This window comes from Octodon degus, unplaced genomic scaffold (genome assembly GCF_000260255.1).
Source record: "Octodon degus isolate 3935 unplaced genomic scaffold, OctDeg1.0 scaffold00080, whole genome shotgun sequence".
Taxonomy (NCBI): Eukaryota; Metazoa; Chordata; class Mammalia; order Rodentia; family Octodontidae; genus Octodon; species Octodon degus.
This window is the reverse complement of record NW_004524656.1, coordinates 7,398,883-7,423,532: the sequence shown is the minus strand read 5'-3', so window position 1 is coordinate 7,423,532 and position 24,650 is coordinate 7,398,883. Positions and strand designations below refer to the sequence as shown.

Genomic DNA, 24,650 nt, shown 5'->3' with positions numbered 1-24,650 from the left:
ACCTACCATTATTCTTGGAGTCATGGGCCAATAAGGCAAACAGGCCTCCACCCAAACCCAGCTCTTGTCTTCTGGTCTATTTCCCTCATTCTAGCCACCCTTTCTCCCTGCAGTACGCAGAGACTAATCGGTCCCCACGCCCAAAGTCATTCCTAGAAAACAGTAGCACCCTGATTACAAAACTGGACAAGTATTCAACCAAAAGAAAAGCAATACATGTTAATCCTTCTGATGAACATAGATGCAAAAACAGAGGCTCATCAAGATGCTGGCAAACAGAGCATCAAATCATTAAAAAAAAAGAAATTGGACACTATGACCAAGTAGGCTTCATTCCAGGGATGCAAGGATGGTTCAACATGCACAAATCAATAAATGCAATCCATCAAATAAATAGAATCAAAGACCAAAAAAATCACATGATAATTTCAATAGATGCAGAAAAGGCTCTTGCCAAAAGTCCAACATTCTTTCTTCATCAAAATCCTGAAGAAAACAGGCATAGAAGGAGCTTATCTCAGTCTGATAAAGGCTATTTACAGCAAACCTACTGCCAACATCATGTTAAAAGGAGAAAAAGTAAAAATTATCCCTCTAAAATCAGGAACAAGAATGTCCACTATCACCACTCAGTCAGACAAGAGAAGATATAAAAGAGATACATACAGGAAAGGAAGAAATCAGAGTATCATTGTTTGTCAATGATATGCTTCTCTACTTATAAGACTCAAAAATTTCACTAAGTCTCCTAGAAGTAATAACCAAATTCAGCAATGCAGAACATATAACACACAAAAATCAATAGGGTTCTTACATACTAACATTATGAGCTTACCAAGAAGGAATTAAGGAAAACTATCATTAAAAATAGCATCAAGGGGCAGGTATGTGGCTCAGTGGCATAAGCACCTGCTTGGCAAGTGTAAGATCCTGAGTTCAATTTCTGGTGACTTAAAAAAAAAGGAGGGGGGGCATGAAAAATAAATAAGAATTAACCTAATCAAGGAAGTAAAAGACTTCTACAATGAAAATTACATTTCTCTCAAAAATGAGTTTAAAGAAGACATCAGAAAGTGGAAAAAAATAACCCATGTTTCTGAATGGGCAGAACCAAGCGAGCCAAAATGGCTATACTTGCAGAAATGACACACAAATTAACACAATCCCAATCAAAATACCAAAAGCAGCCCTTACATATCTAGAGAAAATAATTCAAAACTTCACATGGAACCAGAAGAGACCTAGAATAGCAAAAGCAATTCTGGGTATCAACAGCAAAGCGGGAGGTGTCAGAATCCCAGATTTGAAGTTGTATCACAAAACTACAGCAATAAAAACAGCACAGTACCAGGACAAAAACAGAAAAGTGAATCAGTGGAACAGAACAAAGGAAGCAGAAATAACCTCAGATACATTCAGCTATTTGATCTTGGACAAAGGGGCCAAAAACATACATTACAGGAAAGGTGCTCGGAAAATTGCATATGCACATGCAGAAGATGGAGCCTGGACAGAGCCATATATCTCACCATGTACTAATCTGAAATCAAAATGATCTAAATACTAAAAGAGCAGATTATGTTCCATAATCTGCTGGAACATAAATAGGTAAAACTCTTGAAAACACAGATGAAGACAAGTACTTTCTGAACAGAACTACAATGGCAGAAAAAATAACATCAAGAATCAATCAATGTAAAAGATATATACTAGGAAAGGAAGAAGTGGAGTAATTCCTATTTATAAGGGATATGATTCTGTATATAGAGATACCTAAAAATTTAATTAACACTATTATATATAAGAATTAATAAATACATTTCATGATAATGCAAGATACAAATCAAGTCCAAAATATTAGCAAATTTTCTCTCATGATTTTTTTTCTTAACCAATGAAAGGTTAACAAGAAAAAAAATCATGAAAAAATTCCTATTCACAATAACTAAAAAAAAAAAAAATTCCATACAAAACAAGTAAACAAAAAACCCAGGAATACATTTAACCAAGGAAATGAGAGACTTTTACAATGAAAATTACGAAGTTCTGATTAAAATAAAGAAGGTATACACAAAGGAAAGATGTCTCTTATTTCTGGGTTAGATGAATTAATATGATTAAAATTTCCATAATACCTGCAGTAATTTATAGGTACACTATAATTTCTATCAAAAACATAAGCAACAATATTCCAAGAAGTAGAAGAAACAGTAACAGAATTCATAAAAAAATCACAAAAGACCTTATGTGGGCAAAGCAAACTTACACAGAATGAGCATAGACAGAAGTAACACACTACACAAAATATACTATAAAGCTATAGCAGAGTACTATCAAAGTAACATCACACCAGTATACAGAGACCAAGGGATAAAATACAGACCCTGAAATAATCCTCATATATTTACATTCAACTGATAATTTTTTTTAAGAATTTAAATTATTTAATCTTTTATTACTTGACCTACTATGAAGACAATCTATAACAAAAGAAATAGCATATATCAGCACACATAGTACAATCAGACTGGTAACCAGGAAACAATACAAAATGGTCCTCTGGCCATCTACACCTTCAAAGCACGCCTCATAAACAGACTCGCAGACCTAGAAATAATGACTCCGTAAGCACTGAGGATCAACTGAGACACACTGTGCCAGCCGAGACTTTCCACATATACTTAGATTGCACAATTATAAAGCTTTAAGTGTAATAATTGTTAAATTTAGGCTTATCTTAAAATGTCTAAGTTAAAAACTACAAAAGGGAGTACAGCAAACCAATAGGTTTAAGTAGAACTCATTTAGAAAGCAGTATATCTCTCTAAATACACAGGAACATGGTTATATACACATATGAAACTGCAATTTCATGGCATCCTACTTAATTCATTTAAGTACATTTTTGGCAATTTAAACAAAGATCAAATCAAGCTTTAAGCTGATATGAACATAATTTTTATTTTTAAGTTTTAAATATAAAAAGGTAGCCAAACACAAAGGTAAGTACAGATCATAAAAGCCTCATTTAATATAGATTTTGAAAATTAAAAAAATTTAACAAGGTGACTTCCTAGCCCACACGAAAATGGAACTAAAATGTCTCAGATTTCTATTTCAAGTGAGTAACAATCTATAAACTTCTCAAGCCTATGAAAAAAAAATCTACCATGGCAAATTTAAGTTACCTGGGAAAGGTCAAGGGAGCAGATTATTAATCAGAACCGGTTGCAAAAAGGTGGGAAATACTTGCAGTCACCCCCAAATAAAACCTTACATTATATATATATTGTGATATATATATATATATATCACAATGAAATCACAATTATATATTTCATCACAATGAAAATAAGTGTCTACATTATGGAACTGTGAAATTTTGTTTAAAAAATAATAATAAAAATAAATGGTTGGTATCATTGGAATAAGGTAACATATAAGGCTGGAAAATACTGAAATACAGTTAAGACTTAAAACACAAGTTTACTTTAAAAAAGAAAAAAAAAAAAAAAACTGCCAGAGAAACACACTAGACATGAAAGCCAGACTTCAAGCATGAGGGTCTTTCAGACCGCATGCAAACATACTACCCACCTCTACCCACCAGAAACTCTACTTGACATAAAAAAAAGGAGGGGAAAAGGGTAAAACCAAGTACAAAAACTTCTTCCCAAACCTCACACCCCAATGAACTTAGTGGGGACAAATTTGCCGAAACTATCTATCTGGTTCCTCGCTTTAGCAACGTAACCTCCATTTCTCTTTATGACTGTTCTACCTGTATCCACTCAGAAAATCCAACCTCCAGGAATGAGTTTACTCAGCATAGGAGATTATAGTGGAGCTAACTGAAGAACATGTATTACTAAAAGCTCAAAATTAACAACCAAGAATACAGATCTCAAATTCCTATCCTCAGTTTAGCATCTTATCATCAGTATTTGGCACTAGCTGGATAAAGGTCTAATCAGAATCTGTAGGCTGATGCAGACATAGTTAAACCATAACCCAATATTTGCAGTCTGTGATTTGGTTTCAAACTTAAAAGGCAGATATAGGTAGCCACACATGAAAATATAAGACAGAAACAAATCAAGCAAAAATACCGTGACAAATGAAAATTCAGATTAAGGGGGTTGAAACAATCATATCCATCCGATAATTAGCAAAAATGGGTATTTTTTCCACCCTTAAAATAGCTGAATTCCAAGCGTATGCCTTGCTACTGCACTAAGCTTTCCTATGTCCATCCTTCCTAACCGTTGCAGCCTAACGAGAAATGTATTGTACACAGAAGCACGGCATATATGGCCACAGTCTAAGTACGCTTAGGACCAGAAATCACGGCGCGAAGAACCTGCAGAGGGTTGCCATCACCCCGTGGTGCTCCACTGTGCTGGGAACCACCCTCACCAAAAAGCATGGCGCTCCCTGCCCAGCGGAACGCCAGCACTGCACAGAGAGGATCAGTAACAGCGAAAGTCCACAGAACTCTATATTTATTTGTATGAGCATTTGGTTCATGCTCTAAATTAAAAATGGTGCAATAAAAGCAACATGTAATAATATAAAGAGACAAGAAGCTGCAATGTCAGTGGCCACTTGGAGCTGCAAGTAGGGAAAACAAAGCCGCCTGCCGCAGAGCAAAGCTCGGACTAGGGGACAAGAGGGAGGCACTGGAGGCACGCTTCAGACAGACAGCGACACGAAACTGTTGTACTGTTGGATGTTCCGCTTGAGGATATCTGAGCAGGGGCCCAGGACACGTTCGAAACGAGGTCGGTCCAGCTTAACGCACTTCAAGGGCCCGCGCGAAACCACAGTGGCCGCACGGGGACGGTTCATCAGCAGCGCGATTTCACCAAAATAATCAGAAGGTCCCAATCTTCCTACTTCAACAAACTCTTCATTTTCTGACCTACGCTGTAGCACCGCAGCTGTCTCCTCGAGTATAATGAAGAACTCGTCCCCGGGCTCGCCCTGAACCACAATCTTCTGCCCGTCTCCGAACTGCACCGGCTCCAACGCGTCAGCCACTGAGAGCCGCTCCCACTTGTCGAGAGACTCTAAAATAGAGACTTTACTGAGGAACTCTTCATACATTTTCCGCTTTCTCAGTGTGCTTCCCATAAGGATTCTTCTATAGCTGTCTCGGTCGATACCCCATAGCTTCACATTTGTCTTCGCTTTGACAGTGGCTGCTCTAGGTGTCCCATAAATCAAAGCCAGTTCTCCAAAGCTCCCTCCTTCCCCAACGCTGGTTGCCCACTCATTGTTCACATATACATCTATTTCTCCTTGATCAATCACATAGAAGTTATCCCCTTCATCACCTTGCTGAATAACTGTCTCTCTGGCAATAAAGGGGACGGGAAACATGGCATCAAAGATATCACTTCTTTCGTTATCATCAAGATGAGAGAACATAACATTTTTTTCAATGGCTTTGGCTAAAGCAGCCATCGTCTTATAATCTTTGGGTATAACCTTTCTGACATACGATGCAGCATCCTCCTCCGTATAGACTTCCGTGCTGATGGCGCCACGCCGCCGGCGCCCCTTCACCACCGGGTTGGGAGGGGGAGGAGAGACTTCATCCTCTCTTGAGTCTGTACGGGTGCCCGCTTTCTGCAGATTTTGAATCTGCTTTGCCTCCTCCTTCTCCAGCCTCTCGAAGTACTCCCGAAGGAAGGCCATGGGCCTCTCAGGCCGGGCAGTGCACAGCTGCACGATGGAGTCCTTGAGCTGGGCCTGGATGTTGCGCTTCTGGACATAGAGCTCGCACTCCCGGAGGCTGCGCTCCCCCTCGCTGGCTGCACTGCTGCCGGACGCCGTGGTTCTCTGGGGTGGGTGGCGGCGGCGGACGCGAGGCTGCAGGTGTCAGGCTGCGGTGGTGCCGGGCTCCGTCACAGTCCTCAACTGATTCTTAGCAAAGTCACAGAAATGGTTCCCAATAATAGAAAGGAAGCTCAAAATTCCCAAACACGGAGTATTGATGAGGGAAATATTAATGATCCTAATTTGATCTTTACATACTACACACATGTACTGAAAAATTATTCTCCATATACATGTACAATTATTATGTACAAATCAAAAAACTTGAATAAGAAATATAAGCTACTTTGACTAGATCATTTCAAAGTGAAAACTGGTCTTAAATTATATACTATACCCTGTAAAATTTGTATACTTACAATAACTTATTTTAAAAAGTAATATATTAGAGCCCGCCCCACCCCACCCCACCCTGCTTTCCGCCACCCTGGGCCCCTGGCCGAACTGGCACATGCCATGCTCCTTGGGAGACGCCCCAGCCCTGTACCCTGAGTGGCTTAGGAAGAGCCCAGCACAAACTCCCGGCACGAGCCTGGCGGCAGCGGCTCCAGAGGAGGAGAATTAAAAAGGAAAACAGATTCTTTTTTTGCAGCTGACCATATAATTGCCTTTTGATGCTAATGTTTCTGGAAGAACCTTGAATGCCCAGGGACTTTCAAACCCTGCTGGTCATAATCTTCAGTCCTCTTCTGATCACTTTAGACCTGGGATTTCCAGGTAACTTCTAGCCCTCTGTAATCAATAATCCTGCCAGACTGGGTCTGAGGACGGAGGACTTGGATCCACTAGAGCACACGCACCCATGATTACCTGTTTCCATCTGATACCACTCCTGCGTATGGCTCCATCCTGGTGTCAAACGTTGACAACGTGAGGACTGACTTTCTAATTAAAACCTTTGCTAAACGGGGCAAGTTCTGGAGCTTGAGAGCCTGGATCAGTTTCTTCTGAGGATGCTCCCCTTGGTTTCCAGACAGCACCTTGCCGTTGTTCCCATGGCCTTTGTCCCGAAGTGTATTATGGGTGTTCCTTTTACACATCCAACTTCCTTCTTATGAGACACCACTTAGATTGTCTTAGAGCCACTCTAAGGCCTCAGCTTGCCTGAGTGATCTCCGTTTAACTGTCTCCAAGCCAGTCACATTCTATGATATTTGGGGTGCAGGCTTCAACAGGTGAATTTGCAGACAGGTAGCATTCAGGCCATGACATTTTATTTTATTTCTAACCATCCTATTTTAGGCTGTACTGTTAATAGGTGACCAAGAACAGCCAAAATAGGCATAATCAAAGAATTCATATCAGAGTATGATCCTGCAAGTCACATGATCAAAAGTCTGAACTTTTTTCCTGCAAATACCCCTCTGATGTTCCAGGTACTGGGTTTATGACACTGCTCATGAAAGTCAAGTTTGGGATGCACCGTGGAAGGCTCACAGCACAACTTCACTCATGTGATGTGTTCACTCAATCTCACCTGAACGTCCACAGCCAAAAAATATTCCTGACATGTCTCCCATTACTTGTCATTCGGTGCAATACACTTTCTCATTGCTTGGATTGTGATGTATAATTGTAAACTGTGGAGAAACACAAAGTGTGCAGAAGGTTCCAAAGTCTCAATACTGTTTAAAATATAAGCCTGTGAACATGGAAAACAGCAAAGGGAAAGTAATACCAAACAAACAAAAAAAGTAATATATTAAATTGGCATTGAAAAAAACTGAGGTGAAGAAAACTATTAAAGGTGATAATGTAGTTGAGCTGGAACATGACAAATATATACATATATATTTCAATAATAAATGAATGGTATATGCTATTTTTTACTATTTCAATTCAAATGGTATGTTTAGTTTAAAAACTTCAGAATATCCAGTTTTGACTTCAGTCTCAAGTGAGAATGAGCTTTTCTAATTCATAAAGGGAGCAAAGAAACTACAGCTGCAAATAAGATGATCTAGAACAAGTCAAAATTATAATTATACAAAGATAGAAATATAAGTATTTTATGTATGCAAAAATGGTTTGGGCTACAAGTTTGTCAATGTAGCTAATAAAAAGTGATTCTCAAAAATATAAATAAATAAATTGTGACTCTCAAAAAAAAAGAATCAACAAATCAACCATATCAGATTAAAAATTTTCTGTACAGCAAAGGAAACAACTAACAGTGAAGAGACAAACTACAGGGTGGGAAAACAGTCTGCCAACTATTCCTCAGGTACAGAACTAGCATCTGCAATGATAGTGAAATGTTTTAGAGCTTTCAATGATCCAAATGGCCCAGTGCAGCACCCGTACCACAGGTTCGCTGCCACTAATCTAGAACTCAAGGAACTCAAGAAAATGAAGCCCCCAAATAAAAGACCCAATCAAAAAAGCAGGCAGCCAACATGAACAGACACGTCTCGGAAGTACAGGTGGCTAACAAATACATGAAAAATGTTCAACCTCACCACCATTAGAGAAATGCAAGTTAAAATAACACTGAGTGGCCAGCTTACTCCAGGAAGCACGGTTATCCTCAAGAAAGTAAATAATACCAAGTGCTTCTGAGGTGGAGAGGAAAAAGGAATTACTCTACGTTGTCGGTGGGAATGTAAACTAGTCCCTTTTCATAGGAAGAGCAGCATGGAAATTCCTAAAACAAATTCCATTGGTCCAGTCTGCAATCCTCCTTCTAGGTATCTTCCTGAAAGAGTTAAAGGTATCATATTGCAGCGATAATTGCATGCTCGTGCTTATAAAAACACGATGTATGTTAGTTAAATCTTGGAAACAGTTGATTAACAGATGCATAAAGCGTGGCGTTTATACAGTGGATCCTTGGGCCGCAAAGAAGGATCAACTTGTGGCATTTATAGGAAAATGGATGCACCTGATTTTTCTCACATGCGAAACCTAAAATAAAAATAGAGGGCAAAAGGAAATAGGAAGTAGGGTGATGTCTGTCAAATAGGAAAGGCAGCAAATAATGGGGGACGGCGGAGAGGGGAGAGGGATTGAAAAGAGCTGAAGAAAGACTGGAACAGACCTTTTGAAAATGGGAAGGGAAATAAGAGTCAGAGGAAGCAGGCAGGGTAGGAGGGGAGGGCCCAAGAAACAAATTAAGACATGTTGTGTACATGCGGACTTCTCCGCAGGAACTGTAAACACATACTGCAAATGTGTACTAGTAAAAATCATAGTGTTAAAAGGGATGTGCGGTTTTTTTTTGTTGTTGTTGTTTGTTTGTATCAGGAATCAAGCTCATGAGTTTGCCCTGGCCAGGCAGGTACTTGGGCCACCAAACTATATGCATACTAGCCCAGCCCAGGATGGGGTTTTGGTTTATGGACAGCATCAGCATTAGCACAACATTATTTGATGAGAATCACAAATTACAAATTGAGTCCAGGGGAAGCCCAAGGCTTGTTCTTATCCTGCCCTTGAGTCAGATCAGAACATGGAAACTGTTCTTTTCTGATGGAAACTGTTTTTTGGTCATAGCTGGAAGGCCTACAGCTGGTGACTACTGTAGCTCTCACGGGGCAGGATAAAACCTGCTGGAGACAATAAGATACCTCGGGAAAGTACAGTTGCACCATGGTCCCCCGCATTCTCCTCCTTGTCCTTGTCCTTGTCCTTACAATAATGCTTTGTCCTTCTACCTAGTCCACCGCAGTTACTGATAGGTTTTTTTGGACAGCATTACAGCAGAGAAACAGGCAAAAAGAAAAAGGGAAAGGGGCTTTATTATCTTTCAGGACATGGAGAGAATCTGGGGAAGATAGAAGATTCTCTGAACTGGAACAAAGGGAGGCTGAGGCTTTTATGGCCAGGGGTAGTGTTTGAGGGGGATGTTTAGATATACCTGAGAAGCTGATTGGGGTCTTCTCTGTGGCAACGGGAAAGGTGAAAAGAAATTGCATCCTTGGCTGGGTTGGAGAACAAGGGGGGAGGTAGTCTCTGGGAAGATAAGCTGTTGTTTTAAGGGCTTCAGCCATATTAAATGACCACCATAATAATCCAGCAATTCATACTTGGGCCAGAACCTATCAGTCACCATTACTGTTCCAGGCAACACTCACTGCCCTTCATCCACTGTCCTTGACTCAGATATAATGAATAATTACCATGGTTCTGGGTACCTTGCAATCTTTGTTTCCCAAGAACACAGTCATCTCAGATTCCTGCCTGCACCTCTGTCTTGTCTCTTGCCCTTTTTCTTCCCACTGTGTCTGCAACTCTGGGAAGGAGATCAGAAACTCACTTCGGGGGTCCCTAACAACTGGTGCCTGCAAAGGATTTCTAACACTTATTATCTGGTTCATAATAAGTGTGCAAAGGTTGGCCATGTCAATTAATGAAGAATCCTGGTCCTTTTTCAAAACAGTGGTGGACTAAGATCTTTTAATTATTACAGTTCAACATAAAACTAAAAATAACGACAAGATGAGGAAGAAATCTCAACAGTGTCCTCCTTTAAAAGGTTAGGAGGAACTTAGAAACTGATTCAGAAGGCAGCCACGCCCCTTTCATCATGCCTGGGTACCCCTGTGCAATTTGCCAACTACTTTTCTCAGTTGAGCAATAGACAGTGCAGAAAACATCCTCATACATTAAAAAACCTGGAACTCTCCTTCCCAGCTGACTGAGGGTGTAGTAACTACAGCTCTCTCATGAGAGCGGCTCTGACTCATCACACATCCTAGTGGACTTACTGCTACCACCCTCTGCTGCACATCGAGCTGGGGCATCCTGGCCTTCACCAACTATCACGCACAGTGAGGTATTTCTGCTCTCAATGTACACACTCAGGCACAGAAGAGACCTCCAACTCCCACCCCCAGCCAGCTTGACTCACTCTGTCCAGGCAAATGGGTGGAGAGACTTGCACTCTGACAGCATTGAACTGGCTCACAATGCCACAAGCCATGGCAATAAAGCCTTACTAACTCCTAGCCCAGACACACAGCGCTCATTCACACACTCCCAAGCTGGGGCTCCTTTTTCAAAAGGTACAGAGGATAAGACCTTCAGTGTGGGCACTGGGTACCTCTGGGGAAACTTCTCAGGGACAGGCAGAGCTCAGGGACCCCAACCTTAGCTTGGTGCCCCTTTGGTCCCTACATCCTCTGAAAGCAAGGGTCATACTCCCCAGCACAGCTGAATCCCAATCCAGGTAGGCTTACAATAGCAAATCTCATGTGAGCTCAGGCACATGTATGAACATTCCCAAGCATACACACACATACAGGGTAGTATGTGTCACCCTCCAATGAAAACCGAAGGGAGGGGCAGTTTGTCTCCCATATCCTTACATCTTTGTGCATTCAGACGGAAGTGTCAGCTGAGCCAAGCAACACAGAAGGGATGGAAGAGTGCACTTCGGTGTTAACGGGTCCTCTAGTACTGAGGTGAGATTTCAGACAAGGAAGGGAAAGCAAAAGTTGCTGAAAGATGTGGCCGTTCCTTTAAAATATATTAAGTCACGCAGGAGGGAGCCTGCGCTAAGGTTTAGTCCTGCACAGAGGTCACCAGGACACACGTTCATGTCCTGTACACCTGGCCATAGCAGCTGGGTCTCAGCTCTAAACCTGATCCCACCGACCCGGTAAAATAGGCTCGCTCTCCACCCACCTTCCGCACCCAGTGGAAGGCGTGTGCACGCTCGTGCGTGTACACACACACACACACACACGCACACATGCACACACCAGGTCAAAGCCACCCCGCCTAGCCTTGGGAGTCAAATGGGAGTAGGACAGAGCTGGCCGCAGGCGGAGGTGGATTTCTGCACCGCCAAGTCCAGGAAGCCCCACCATCAGACACAGGATCCCGGAAGCCGGGACCTCGGGGGCGGGGCGTCCTGGGGCCCGCCCCGTGACGTCAGCCCGCCTCCCGACGCCCAAAGCCGCGGGAGCCTGGGTGCTCGGCGGAGCTGCGCGGCTGAAGTTGAGCTCCCGCTCCGGCTCTAGACGATGCGGCGCGCCTAGGATGCTGCCGCGCCTGCTAGTGCCTCTGGCGGCGCTCCTCTGCCTGCGCCTCGCCCCGGGCACGCACGGTAAGCTCCGCGACCGCGCCGCCGGCTGTGCGGGTGGCCAGACCCGAGTCCGACCAGTCCCCGTTCTTCCTTGAAACTTTTCGGAGCTGGGACTTCCTAGCCCCGGGCCGGCGCTGCTTCGCACCGGCGAGAGTGGGCTTCAGGCTCACCTGTTGAAGTGGAAGAAGCTGAAGTAACCGGGTTGGGAGGTGGATAGAGATGTGTGTGTACAGCCAATAGTCGCCTCACCCCCGACTTCCCCCTCCAAAAACTTCCATCGACCACTCTCCTGTAGACGCACGATAAATTTTGTCTCTGTGACTCCTAGTGTGGGACTGTTTTGTACTCCTGGGGAGTGAGTTTGGTCCACTGTGACGCTCCTCTTACCCTTATTTCGCTCCATGCCTGCCCTGGGCTTCACCAGAACTGCCCACCCCCCTCTGATCATTCTTGAAAGTCTTCAGCCCCCAGCTCACCCGTGTTGACATCCACCTTCCTTCCCTCTGACATCTACCGCTTAACTTAGGCTAAATTTCTGGTGCTGAGAAGCCAGGGGGAGCCAAGGAAAGGGCCAAATATTGAAGAGATCAAAAGAGAGGTAGGGAGAGCAAAGGAAAAAAAAAAAAAAAAAAAAAAAAAAGCTATCGAGATGAGAATATAAAGGAAAACATGTGGTTAGTCATTCATGTGATCAAGAGCTGAAATGGGGATATGCCCAAACCTTGCAAAAACTGGATGTATTTTTCACTTTCTATCTGGTGTTTTGCAATCGAAACAGACTTAAGTTGGACCTGATGGTATTTGCTGCCTGGAGTCCCAGCTACTAGGAGGCTGGGGCAGGAGAATCTCAAGTTCAAGGCCAGCCAGCACAACCTAGCGAAATCCTGTCAGAAAGAAAAGTGGGGAGGGTGGGGAGGGGAGAAAAAGGGGAAGAAGAAGAGAGGCAGGGGAGCAGAGGAGGAGAAAGAGAAGGGAGAAAAGGAGGGAATGACAGAGGCTCAAACATAGTATGTGAAAGAAAACAAGGGATGAAGCAGTTGTACCTGCAGTGAGAAGGTCAGAAGTATGATGTGAGAGATGATAAGAAGAGAACAGGGACTTGTGGCCAGAGGTGCTGTCAGATGGAGACACCGTAAGGGACCAAGAAGGAGGGAAGGGTTGGGTAGGGCGAGTGGGCAGGCTGAGGCACAGGATGGAGAGTTTGAGGCTAGCCTGGGCCCCTCAACAAGACACTGGCTCAAAACTTAATAATAAAAAGGATTTGGGATGCGGTCCAGTGGTAGAGCACCCCTGGGGTTGTTCTACAGGAGGAAAAAGGGGAGGCAAGAAGGGAATCTCATTCACTTTGGTCCTTGCATAATTTCAGCTGCCTATTCAGCAAGATTTTTAAAGTTGGTGTGTTGAGTGCTTTCTTACAGAAGGCAGAGTGGCTTCAGCAAGGTTAAATACTCTGCTCAGTGTTAGTGCGAGGCTCCTGGGGTCGGTGTTGCTCATGGTGAATGGTGTGTGTTGGTGGCAGAAGGGGTGGCGGGGTAGAGGAGAGATGAGTATTTAGTATCCCACTCCCACTGGGTGCTAGCTCTTTCTGGAAATGTTCTCAGTGCAGTCTAGAACCAGAGCTAATGTGTTCTGTCTTGTCCCAGACTGAGGTGGGCATCTGGGTAGGTAAGGCCTTTCCAGAAGCCAGGGAATGGAGGAGTCCAGGAGAGATCTGTGAGGAAAAATAGGCACGTGTCACTAAGCAGGGTATAGGTGTACTGAAGATTGCCAAAGAAGTGGCCTTGGGCCAGCATGGGGACGGAGAGAAGAGGTGGGAGCAGGCCTTAGGACGCTGCTGGAGCAATAACAAGGATTGCGCAGGTCCAGGGACTGGCTCACTTGAGTGCTCACTGCTGGCACACCTCAGCCTGGACTCCTGCCTTCTCCCTGGGAGGGTTCCCATCCAGGTATTCTTCCCAGCCACCATTGCAGCATCTGAGCATAGTCAACAAAAGGCCGTGATGTAAGGACACAGCATGAGCTTTGGCATCAGCCACACCTGAATACATGTGCTTCTCTGCACATATATTCCCAGCTCTATTGGCTTTGGGCAAGGCATTTACCCTCTCTGAACTTCCAAATGCTGTCTTGGTTTCTTTTCTCTCATTGCTGAGACAAAACGCCTGATGTCAGAGTTAAGAAAGGAAAGGTTTATTTAGCTCACAGTTTGTGGAGGTTTCAGTTCATACTCAGCTGGCTGCAAGGCAGGGCAGCATGGCAGAGGAGCGACAGTTTATAGTGGTGGAAGACAACAAAAGCAACAAGTGCGAAAAGAGAGGGGCTTGAGGGTAGCCTCTCTGTCCCTTATATCGTATGCAGGCTACCCACCCTAGTGTGGGCATAGCATGCACACCCATAATCCCAGCACTGCGCCATGAATCAATCACAAACTCTAAAAGCCACCCCATGATTGCATAAGGCTTTGGGGGCACATCCAGACACAAACCTTAACAAATGCCTACCCTGCGGGGGCTGCTGTGATTACTAAATGGAACATATGTGAAACACCAGGCACAGTGCTTGGCTTATCATAAACTACCCAGCAAATAAGTTACAGTTCTCACCACCATCACCACCCTCTTCACTGTCCCTGGAGGTGAGCCTGTGAGCTCTGATGTTGACATTTTTCTCCCCAGGCTCAGAACTACCAAACCCTGCAACGGTGTGGTTTACAGCAGAATTCTTCTACCACGTCCTCTGCTGGGAGCCCATCTCAAATCAGTCCAAAAGCACCTACTATGAGGTGGAGCTCCAGTGGTAAGGAAATAAGAGCTGGACGAAGGGAGGTAGGAAGAGGGGGTTCAGCCCTGCTGCTCCCTTTTTCAGAAGAATATACCTGCCTTCTTTTGGAGACAGGACCAGAAGGGACCCTAATCCTTGTCCACTCAGTTGAGCAGAACCTGTTGGGTCTCATGTACTGAGCAGTAATCTGGGTGCTCTGGGGAGAGAGGGCAAGTTACTGCTTTTACCCTTAAGTCTTTTCCATTTTCCCAGCAAAGCAGGAAGAGCACCCAGAATATCCCTGGAGAATGGGAAAGCCCTCCAGAGTGAGATGGTAGTGGGAAGAGGGCAGAGCATAGGCTGTGGTGTGAGCTAGCAAGTCTTTCTTGAGAAATAGCACTAGAGCTATTCATACTCAGAGAGTCTTCCAGGTCTCAGAGAAGTTGGTGTAAGGTTCCAGAACCAAGGAAGACTCTGCACATAGAGGCCCCGGATCCAGGAAATCCCCTGATAGCTGTTCCAGTTTCTCCATTATGGGAGCTCTCTGCCCCAACCCCTTGCTGATGTATTACAGGAAGTATGTTTGGGCCTAAGTTCCTCCCTCAGTGCCTATCCTGATATACTCTCAGGTATGGAAGAGAATGGAAGTTGGTACCCCACTGTAGCCACGCCCCAGAGCTGTGCTGTGACATCACCAACGTCACCCTAGACCTGTACCATAACAATGGTTACCGTGCCAAAGTCCGGGCAGTGGATGGCGGCCGACACTCCAACTGGACCTTGGCCGATACCCGCTTTTCTCTGGATGAAGGTATTTATCCTTCCCTTGACCAAGAACATGGCTTTTGGGGTCCCTTCGAGCCAGAAACCAGCACAGTATTTTTCTCTCCATTGCCTGAGCTCTTCATGCAGCTAGACATCTTGACTCAGGAACTTGTTGCCTATACAGGCATGAGGCAGATCTCTGGAGAAGGTTAAAAGAAATTAACCAGAGTCATCCGAGATGTGACTCTCAGAGGGGAGGTTTGGAGGCAGATAGGGCAGCTGAGTCACAAAGGCCAAGTTAGTGAACTCGAAGAGAACTTGGTTTGGGGAGAGAAAGCACTTGGGGCAGCAAGCAATAGGCAGAATTTGTTTGAGATCCCCACCCAGCTTGGGCCCAGTTCCTAGGAGTCACCCTTGTAACAAAGGTGTGGCTGAGGAAAAGACCCAACTCTTCCTGGAAAGGTAACAGGAAAGGGTAAGCCTTGACTCTGGTGGGATTCCCTGCTCCACATTTTGAGCTGAGCCACCTGTGCATGTTAAGTTTGCTTTGTAGGAACAGAGGAGGAGAGCCAATGTCCCGGAGGTCACTGGCTCCCAAATGCCTGCTCACTGACCACCGCTCAGCTGGGTGCAGGGACGTTTCACAGAGAGTATGTTTGAAAAATGTATTTCCAGGGCCCAGCCTGACAAATTCACACTCCCTATGTCCTGAGTGGGCCCATGGCGTCTCTATTTTGAATGCTCCCTGAGAAGGCTGTGTGGGTGTGGGTTGGGAAACCTGTGACCTTGGTCAGGAGGGTAAAGCTTGACCCCAGAGCAAGACATGGGTGGGATGCCCAGGCCCTCCTTAGCCCTCGGCTTCATGGCTTCGCTCTTTCTCCCCTCAGTAACTCTGAAGGTTGACAGTGTGAAACTAGAGATGCGTGAGGGCTTCATCTTCGGAAAGATCCAGCTCCCCAGGCCCCAGGTGGCCCCTGCAGGTGTCACATATGAAAGCATCTTCACTCACTACCGCCAGTATGAGATTGACATTCGCAAGGCACCAGAACGCTTTAAGGTATGGAGTGCCCCAAGGCCACAGGGCCAAGGCTGCACTGTCCCCTGGGCTAGGGTCACCTTTGTGTGCCGTGCATTCTGGACACCAAGTAGAGGCAGGTGTGTTCCTAAGGAAAGAGTTTATGTGACCTCAGCCCTCAAACGTGTTCCTGCGAGACGGTGGGGAAACACAGTCTCCCACTGTGGGCCAGCACGTGAAACAAGTGACAGCTGTCACCTCTGACTTCCTGGCAGTGGGTATTGCATGCATTTCCTAAATGAACAAGCTGCGTAACTTACACAAGAACATGCCGATAAGTGGGAGATTTGTGTGAAATCCATCTCTTTATAATTTATTCAGGTCTCATCTGCAAAGATCTTCAGCTTTAGTAAAAGACTCCCTTTTCTCTAATAATACAAAGTTGCTTATGGACATTACAGACAAGTCAGGCTACACTGACAATCGTGGGGTTTGTTATCTTAGAAAAGGCTGAAGGCTTGGACCCTGTCATCTCCCAAGCCCCACCCCTGACTCCCAAGCCTCAGGGTGTAGCTTAGAGGCAGCGAGCTCCCTAGCATGCTCAAGGGCCTGGGCTCCAGCCCCAGCTTGCATTAAAAAAAAAAAAAAAAGACTCTCCAGCTCTCAGCTGCTATCTGCTGTGATGTAAGAGGATGTGGCTATTATTTTTGTTTTTATTTCAGTTCTCAGGCGAGAAGGTAGACCATGAGAACTTCAGCCTCCCAATCCCTGGGGAGGTGGGAAAGTTCTGCATCCAAGTGAAGCCATCTGTTGGCTCCCGAAACAACAAGGGGCTCTGGTCCAAGGAAGAGTGCGTTGTCCTCACTAAGCAGTGTAAGTTGGCAGCCAGGTGGGAAGGGCAAGGCTGGTACAACCCAGGAGAATCAGCTGAGGGCTAGGGACTGGGCACTGGGTAGAGCACCACCCCACACACCTCCTTATCCTCATGGAGCCCTAAGAGGGCCCTGTTGTCCCCATGCTACAGATTTGCAAACTGAGGCTTTGTGTCCAGACTTTGTAGAATCACACAGGGGCGTGATGGCAGAACCTGTTCCCCTGATTCTGGGGTTCTTCCAGGGACCTCCCCAGGCGCCCCACAGTCAGCTGTGCTGCTTCCTGTTTGTCATACGTGCTGTTCTTCCTCAGGGCCCAGTATGAAGGGCTTCTCCCTGCCCTCCCTCCCCCTAGAGGAAGCAGAACTGAGCTGGCTCCTTGAAAGAGCTGCTGAAGTCAGAAACTCAACTGCAGGCTCTTGGCGGTGGGTTGGGAAGCGAGTCATGTACAGAGCCGGGTCCTGCTCAGGAGAGCCTTTATCTGGCTTGGGAGGAGGGTGGAAGAGGAAGCTATGGCGAGCAATTCAGGGTCGCAAGGTGAATGCCCAGATTATGCCAATAGTACGTGCGGTCAGTGTGAGCAGGGCCAGCCAAGACAGAAGTGCCCCTGAATTACAGATCTTCACTACATTTCAGTTTATGAAAACCACCCAGCAGCTCATTCCCATCTAAGTCCCACCACAAAATTAGAGACTAAGTATATGTCCGGCAGCCTTGGCGGGTTGTTTTACATTGATTGACTTATAAAAGAATAATTTTATCCTCATCTCAGCTTTCCCGCTTAGGTGATCTTGGGCAAGTGACTCAACGCCTCTGAGCCTCAGGATCCTAGCCTTTACAATAAGGGTGACAATATTTGCCTCCTGAAGTTTTCGTAGGATCAGATGATGTTAAGAAAAGTACTTGGAACATGATACAGGCTATGTATTTCACAATCATCTTATGAGATAGGAACTATAATTTTTTTCCATTTTATAGATGAATAAACCAAGGCTCAGAAAGATGAAGTAATGGTCCTTAGTCCCACAGCTAGGAAGTGGTAAAGCTGGTATTTGAACCATGACCAGCCACCCCAAAGCCTTTGTACTTACCTGCTGTACAACCCTGCCTGATTGTTCTGTTGAGAGAGAGGGTGAAAGCTGACTGAGCATGTCTAATGAGGGAACTCTTCAGGGCAGGGCTTGGAAGGCCAGAGAGATTGACAGAAAACTAGACACCTCTAGAACTGGGACCTACAGGTTGCCTGGAGAGGTGGCCTGAGGCCACTTTCTGAGTGGTTTCGGAGGGTGGCCAAGGGGTCTACGCAGTCTGTTCCTGTGTTTCATTCATGGTGCCAGCCTACAAATGCCTCTCTCTGGGCCTACAGATATCACTGTGACCAGCCTTAGCCTCTTCTTCCCGCTCATCCTGCTGCTCTGTGGACCCCTGGCTTACTGTCTGGTCCAGCTGTATTTGCGGCGCCGGGGAACACTACCCACTGTCCTGGTGAGTCTTCTGGGCCATCCCTCCAGGTACTGCCCCCTCCCTCCAGGTACTCTGGAGCTCCAGGGATAGCAGGGTACTCTTTCCCTCCAAGCCAGTGTAGTCCCTGGCTTACTTCTGCCTCAACCCTGACATTACCAAGAGGTACCCACGCAAAGCACCATGGGGACAGGCAGTAGAATAAATATAAAGCCCAGGCCCAAGAACTGGTACTTCCCAGTAGCCTAGATACCACATGCATGCATGTGCTGAGTAAGCACAAGCCCTAGTGATCATAAGGGTTTGGGTTACTACTAGTTATCATCCTGATTTCATAAGTCAGGACAGTGAGGCACAGAGAGATTGTTCTATGCACAGGGTCTACGGGCAAAAAGTGTTAGGAAGGCAGCCTGTCTTCCCACCCCTCGTGGCCCTTAGGGAGAACGCCAAGAGAAGAAGGAAGGGTTGTAGCTGTCACAGAGGGAGGGAGGAGATGAGGACCTGCTTCTCCTAGGCAGAATGGGATCACAGTCTCCAGAGCTGGCCTTGCTCTGTGATGACCAAGGGCTCAGTTGCAAAAGACACAGCTGGGTCAGGGAAGCAGGGCACTCTGGGAAGCTCACAGAGGAAGGGAAACCTCCAGAGAGATCCAGGCTTTCTAAAACAAACGAAAGAGACAAGGCTCTGCACAATAGGAAAAGAAGGGAGGACATGACAAGACTGTGTCCCAGCTTGGTACACTGAGTGTACAGTGTGATAAGACTTGGGGACAGGCAGCTTTCAGTCTGCAGTGGTTTTCAGTTCTTCCTGTTCTGGCTGAAGCATGCAGTCATTGTCCTTTCTCTCTGCTCCAGGCAGATCAGTTCCAGCACATACTTCCACTGGCCTGCCATGTAGCACCGGCCATGTGCAGGGCTGGGAGCTGGGACAGTGGTGGTTTAGAGATAAACTCACATGCAGTTTATCTTGAGGACTGAGCCAGAGAAAATAGCTGGAGGGTAGAAGGGAGTGGGAAGGGGCTCCTGCTGTGATGGGTGGGATATTGCTAGCTGGGGGTCCAGAGAGGCATCTCCGATGAGTCAAAGAGGTGATTGAGCTAGTTAATGAACACCCATCACATGCAAAATGTCCTTGGGAAGATGATTTATGTGGCAGCTGGCCCCAAGGGACTTGACTGCAGCCAGATGTATGAGCTTAGCTTTAATGCAAAGCATTGAAGGAGCCATGGTTACAAAATTCTGCTAGAGATGACAAGTCCTTGTTCCTTTGGTGCCTTTGGATGATAGAATCAAATGTCCTGTGGGATGTTCTCTCCGCTGAATAAATACAGCCCAGTGGCCCTCACCTAGTGACCTCCACCATGACTAAGTCTGTGAATAACTTATGCTGCCCGAGGCAGCACTTTCAGTTCACCAGTTTGTCCTCATCCAGCAGCTGCTTTGGTCTGCTCTTCTTAACAGCCCATCAAGGTGAGCAGGGAGCCTCCAAGCGAGATAGTCGAGTGCAGTTTCCAGGTTCACTCTCTGTGCTGCCGTGTGGCTGGCAAATCACTTACCTGCTCTGAGTTTCATCTTTCCTCTAAGAAGCAGAGGTCCTAACACTACCCTTCTATTAGAAGATACAGAGCAGTTCATCCTGTTGAGTGCCTTTGAGGTACCCCAGAAGGTTCTCAGCGTGACACATGCTTAACTACACGAAGAGGAGGCACTTGCTTTCATAATTCTGCTTTGCGGGTGAGGAGCTAAAACTCAGAGAAGATAAGGAATCTGGCCCAAGTGACAGTAAGAGGCAGAGCTGGGATTTAATCACCAAACAAAGTGACAGTAACAGGGACTCAACTAATAAGAGCCACATGTGAGTCATCCAATGCAGCCAGTCCTGACTTAAGAACATTTTAGTCACAAACTTTTGCAGGTATACTGTGTAAGATTCTATCTGCTGACCAACAAATCCAACTTACCAACGCTTCTCCCAGAAAGGAGTTCATTTGTAAGTCTGACTTAACTGAACCCCCAAATGAGGGCAGATACACAACAGTAAGTCAGTCGTCAGACCTGTGAGTGTCTACTGCTGCCAGCTCAGTTTAGGCTCTGGGATAGCGTGGCCAACCAGGCTGGACAGTTACAGCGGTCAAGGGGCTTGTGCTCTGTGAAGGGTCGATGGATGCAGATGCAGATATGTATGCTGTCAGAGGGCAGAAAACAAAGAAATAAAACAATACAGGAACTAAGGGCCAGGAAGAAGTAAACAAGGTTCACGTGGAGAAAGTGGCTGGCGCGGTTACTCCGGCAAGGCTTTCCTAAAGAGGTAATGTGAGCTGAAACTTCAGAGGTGGGAGACCCAAGCCCTGAGGTGCCGTGCAGTAACACTCCCAGGCAGCCCCGCTTGATCGTTCAGGGACAGAGAGAACACCACTGAGATAAGGGACAGGAGTGACAGGGAGAGGGGCTAAGTGACTTCCCTTTGGCAATTACGAGAGATGTGGGAGTCCGGCTGTTCATTCCTCCACCTCATTCCAGCCCCCCTGTTTTGTGTGGGTCATAGCTCAGTGAGTCGAGAAACTAATTTAGTGTTCTACAGCCAGAATTTTAAAAAGCAAAACAGGTAGGATAGGATAGAATGACATGAACAGCATGTATCATGGAACATGGGTAGTAAGTATTCTTTTTGTGAACCTTTCCTCATTTATTTACGTGTGAGTTACACATATGAGTTACTATGTTTTTTTGGGTTTTTTTTTTTGGGGGGGGGTCATTGTAAAAAAATTTTGAAACACACTTCTAAAAGGGTTGCTCCAGCCTGCTTTCACATTTGAAAAGCCTGGGAGATGGAATTGTCTCAGGGCTCTCGACCTCCTGCTCCCCCTGGGCTTGGAGAATATCAGCTTCTTCGCCCTGGGCCTGGGGGAAACTGAGGAGTGCCTTAGGAGAAAAGCATGATTCCACAACACCCCAAAAGTGGGTGCTCTGCAGCCCCCACTCCGCTGCCTCTCTCACTCTGTCCTGTCCTCCTCAGGTCTTCAAGAAACCCAGCCCCGACGTCCTTGTCATTGGGCTGCCCTACCCAGAGACGATGCAGGACACCATCCACCCCCTTGACATAGAGATCTTCCAGAAGGTATCCCCAGAGCTGAAGAACTCAGACCTGCACAGCAGCACGGACAGTGGCTTCAGCAGTACCAAGCCATCCCTGCAGATGGAAGAATCTCAATTCCTCCCTGCCCCTGACCCTCGGGCCAGTGGGGTTCCAGAAAACGGGGAGCCCCCAGATCTGCAGGCCAGCTGCAGTGCCAGTGGCAGCGGCAGCAGTAGCAGCACAGACAGCGGGATCTGCTTGCAGGACCCTAGTCTAAACCCTGGCTCTGAGCCTCCTTGGGAGCAGAAGGTGGGGAGCACAAGCCAGGGCCAGGATGACAGTGGGATCAGCCTTGTCCAAAACTCTGAGGGGCAACCTGGGAGCACACAGGGCAGCTCTGCCTTGGGCCACGTACATCGCCCAGGGCCTGAGGTCCCTGAAGAAGACGACCAAGCCACAGTGGCCTTCCAGGGCTACCTGAAACAGACCCGATGCATCGAAGAGAGGACAGCTGTAGCGGCCAGCCTGGAGGCAGAGACCCCTTTGACAGATTGTCTATGCCCGCAGGTCAAGACATGTGTGGATACTGAGGCAGGCCGGCCTTTTCCAGCTCTGGCCAAAGGCTATTTGAAGCAGGATCCCCCAGATATAACTCTGGCTCCCTCAAGCATCCCATCAGGACAGTGGAACCAGTTGACTGAGGAGTGGCCATTCCTGAGTGTGACTACTTGTGGTGACCTGGGACCATGTGACTGGGCTCCTACCCAAGATCTTGCTCCTGGGGACTGTGTGGCAGCCCCAGGAGGCCTCTTGGGAAGCTTTGACTCAGACCTAGTCACCCAGCCTCTGATCTCCAGCCTGTACTCAAGTGAGTGACTCATGCGAAGGGACTATCTCTATCTCAGCTGTGCCTGCTCACCTGCAGGTAGCAGGAGGAGGAACCCGGGGGTCAGAGGACGATGCAGGCCCCTCTGCAAGCCCCTGGGGTCAGTTGTAGCCTGTCCCCCAGGGCAGTGCAGGCCATCCTGATGGAGTGGTGCAGGGTGCACAGGTGGTGCTGACTTGTTTTGCTGAGTGGGCCCTGCAGGCCTTATCAAGGCCAAGAGAGGCAGGGCAGAGACCTCCCTCCTTGGGCTTTTTTCTATCTCGTCAAGGAGTGTATGCTCATGGAACCATGGAGCTTTCTTGAGACAAGGTCTGGCTGCCAGGTTGAGGTCAGCTCAGGTCCAGAAGCCTCCTTCAGGACAGCCAGGTGTCAGCCAGTTGGAGTACTGTAAGATGCAGCCTGCCCCACCCCCCTTGTTCAAGGTTGCAAGCACCATCTCTAGGAGAAGCAGGAGCACAGCACAGTTTTATTGGAAGGGTGGTGTGTCACATGGAGACGCTGTTCTGCTGGCAGCCTTCTCAGGCAGGGAACCTGTCCCTAGAGTGCTTCAGGCGTGTCTGCCCTAGCCAGGCAGTCAAACAGTTACTACATCACTACGGAGCCAAGGAAGGACAAAGGGACTGAGACCAGGGACACAGATCCTGCAGACTGGGCTAAAAGGAAGTAGACTCCAGAACCCATCTTCCCAGGGCTAGCATCCAGGAGGAGCACTTGACGTTGTGCCTAAACAGCTGCTGGTCACCATCACAGCGGGGCAGACGTAGGCCCTGCTTTCCCATTGTTCAAACAAAGTCAGTTTACGGTCCCCAGACAGGGACTGTAGGCAGGGAGACAGGCCTGTGGGTGCCTGCCAGGGCCATCTCTCAGCTCTCTGCATTTCTGCGTCACATTCTCAACGTGGGCCTTTTGGCCTAGGAAATTCTGCCATGGCATTCTACCAAGAAGCTTATAGATGCCGGCCTGATAACTCCCTCTGGAAACAGGCCTACTGGAGGATTGCTCAGGGTTTCCTTGAAAGCTTTATTTATTTATTTTGCTCATTTATTTATTGAAGAAGTGGAAAATGATTGTTGGTCTCTCAGAAGCCCTGGCATTCTAGTTTTACGTCCACCGTTTCTAGTTGTGTGATGCTGGGCCCTTCTCTCAAGCCTGGTTTCTTGTCTGCAAAACAGGAAAAGATGGTTGGTTTGTTAAATTTGTAGGGACGCAAAGCATGATGGGAACATGGATGTGACTGATGGAGCGCAGATCTCCGCGAGTGAGTGGTGTATGGGTTTTTATATATATGAAATTTTATTCTAATAAATTGTCAAGACCAGTGGGCATCCTGGAAGAACCACACAGATTCCTGATGTAACAGCGGCTGGTGGAGAACTTGGTTGCTAATAATTGGGGATGTAATGAAAAGGGTGTGAAACACTGCCCTAAGGAGGCGGGAATGAGGGTTCAGGCGCATCCAGCTTCAAAACTCCGTGCTAACATGTATCGCCTATGATTGCAAAAACTGCTCAACCTTCCCAAATTTCTGACTCCCCATCGATAATGTGGAGGTGATAACTCCTCCCAGGGATGTTGAGGCTAAGTGAGGAGGCACATGAAAGAGATAAGAGTGCCGGGCACACTGCGCTCTGTGTGTAAGTAGTTGTTAACACTCTTAAGAGGAAATACACAGTTCTTGAAACAGATGAAAACGAAAGAGATAAGGAGTTTGCAGAAAACCAAAAAGGAACAGTGGAAAGTACACCGCATTGTTTTGGATATGAGCTCTGACAACTGGAAAGGAGACCCCGTGAGGCCTGCCCTTCTAGGAAGGGTGCAAACCAGACCTCCCTGTGGCCATACCTGCTTGCCTCCCCCTGGCATTGTGTCACGTTCTGGGCAGTTCTTATAAGTGCGGAAGCCTTCTGTGCACTGTTCAGCCTGCTGCTTCCAGGAAAAGCCACATGT

General features: G+C 46.6%; 1 protein-coding gene and 1 pseudogene across 2 annotated transcripts; one reads left to right on the top strand and one right to left on the bottom strand.

Moving 5' to 3' along the window:
• Positions 1–4,485: 4,485 nt before the first annotated feature.
• Positions 4,486–5,883, bottom strand: LOC101577057 (annotated as a pseudogene).
• A 5,871-nt stretch (positions 5,884–11,754) lies between these two features.
• Il10ra (interleukin 10 receptor subunit alpha) lies at positions 11,755–24,059 on the top strand. Of its 2 annotated transcripts, XM_004636459.2 has the most exons (7): positions 11,755–11,890; positions 14,545–14,665; positions 15,259–15,440; positions 16,282–16,451; positions 17,132–17,282; positions 18,648–18,766; positions 21,758–24,059. In XM_004636459.2, exons 1-7 carry the CDS (start codon positions 11,824–11,826, stop codon positions 22,691–22,693), a joined length of 1,746 nt encoding a protein of 581 aa, XP_004636516.1. In that variant the 5' UTR covers positions 11,755–11,823; the 3' UTR covers positions 22,694–24,059. The 2 variants fall into 2 exon arrangements, with proteins under 2 accessions (XP_004636516.1, XP_023576982.1); XM_023721214.1 differs by lacking the exons at positions 14,545–14,665; positions 15,259–15,440.
• Positions 24,060–24,650: the final 591 nt, after the last annotated feature.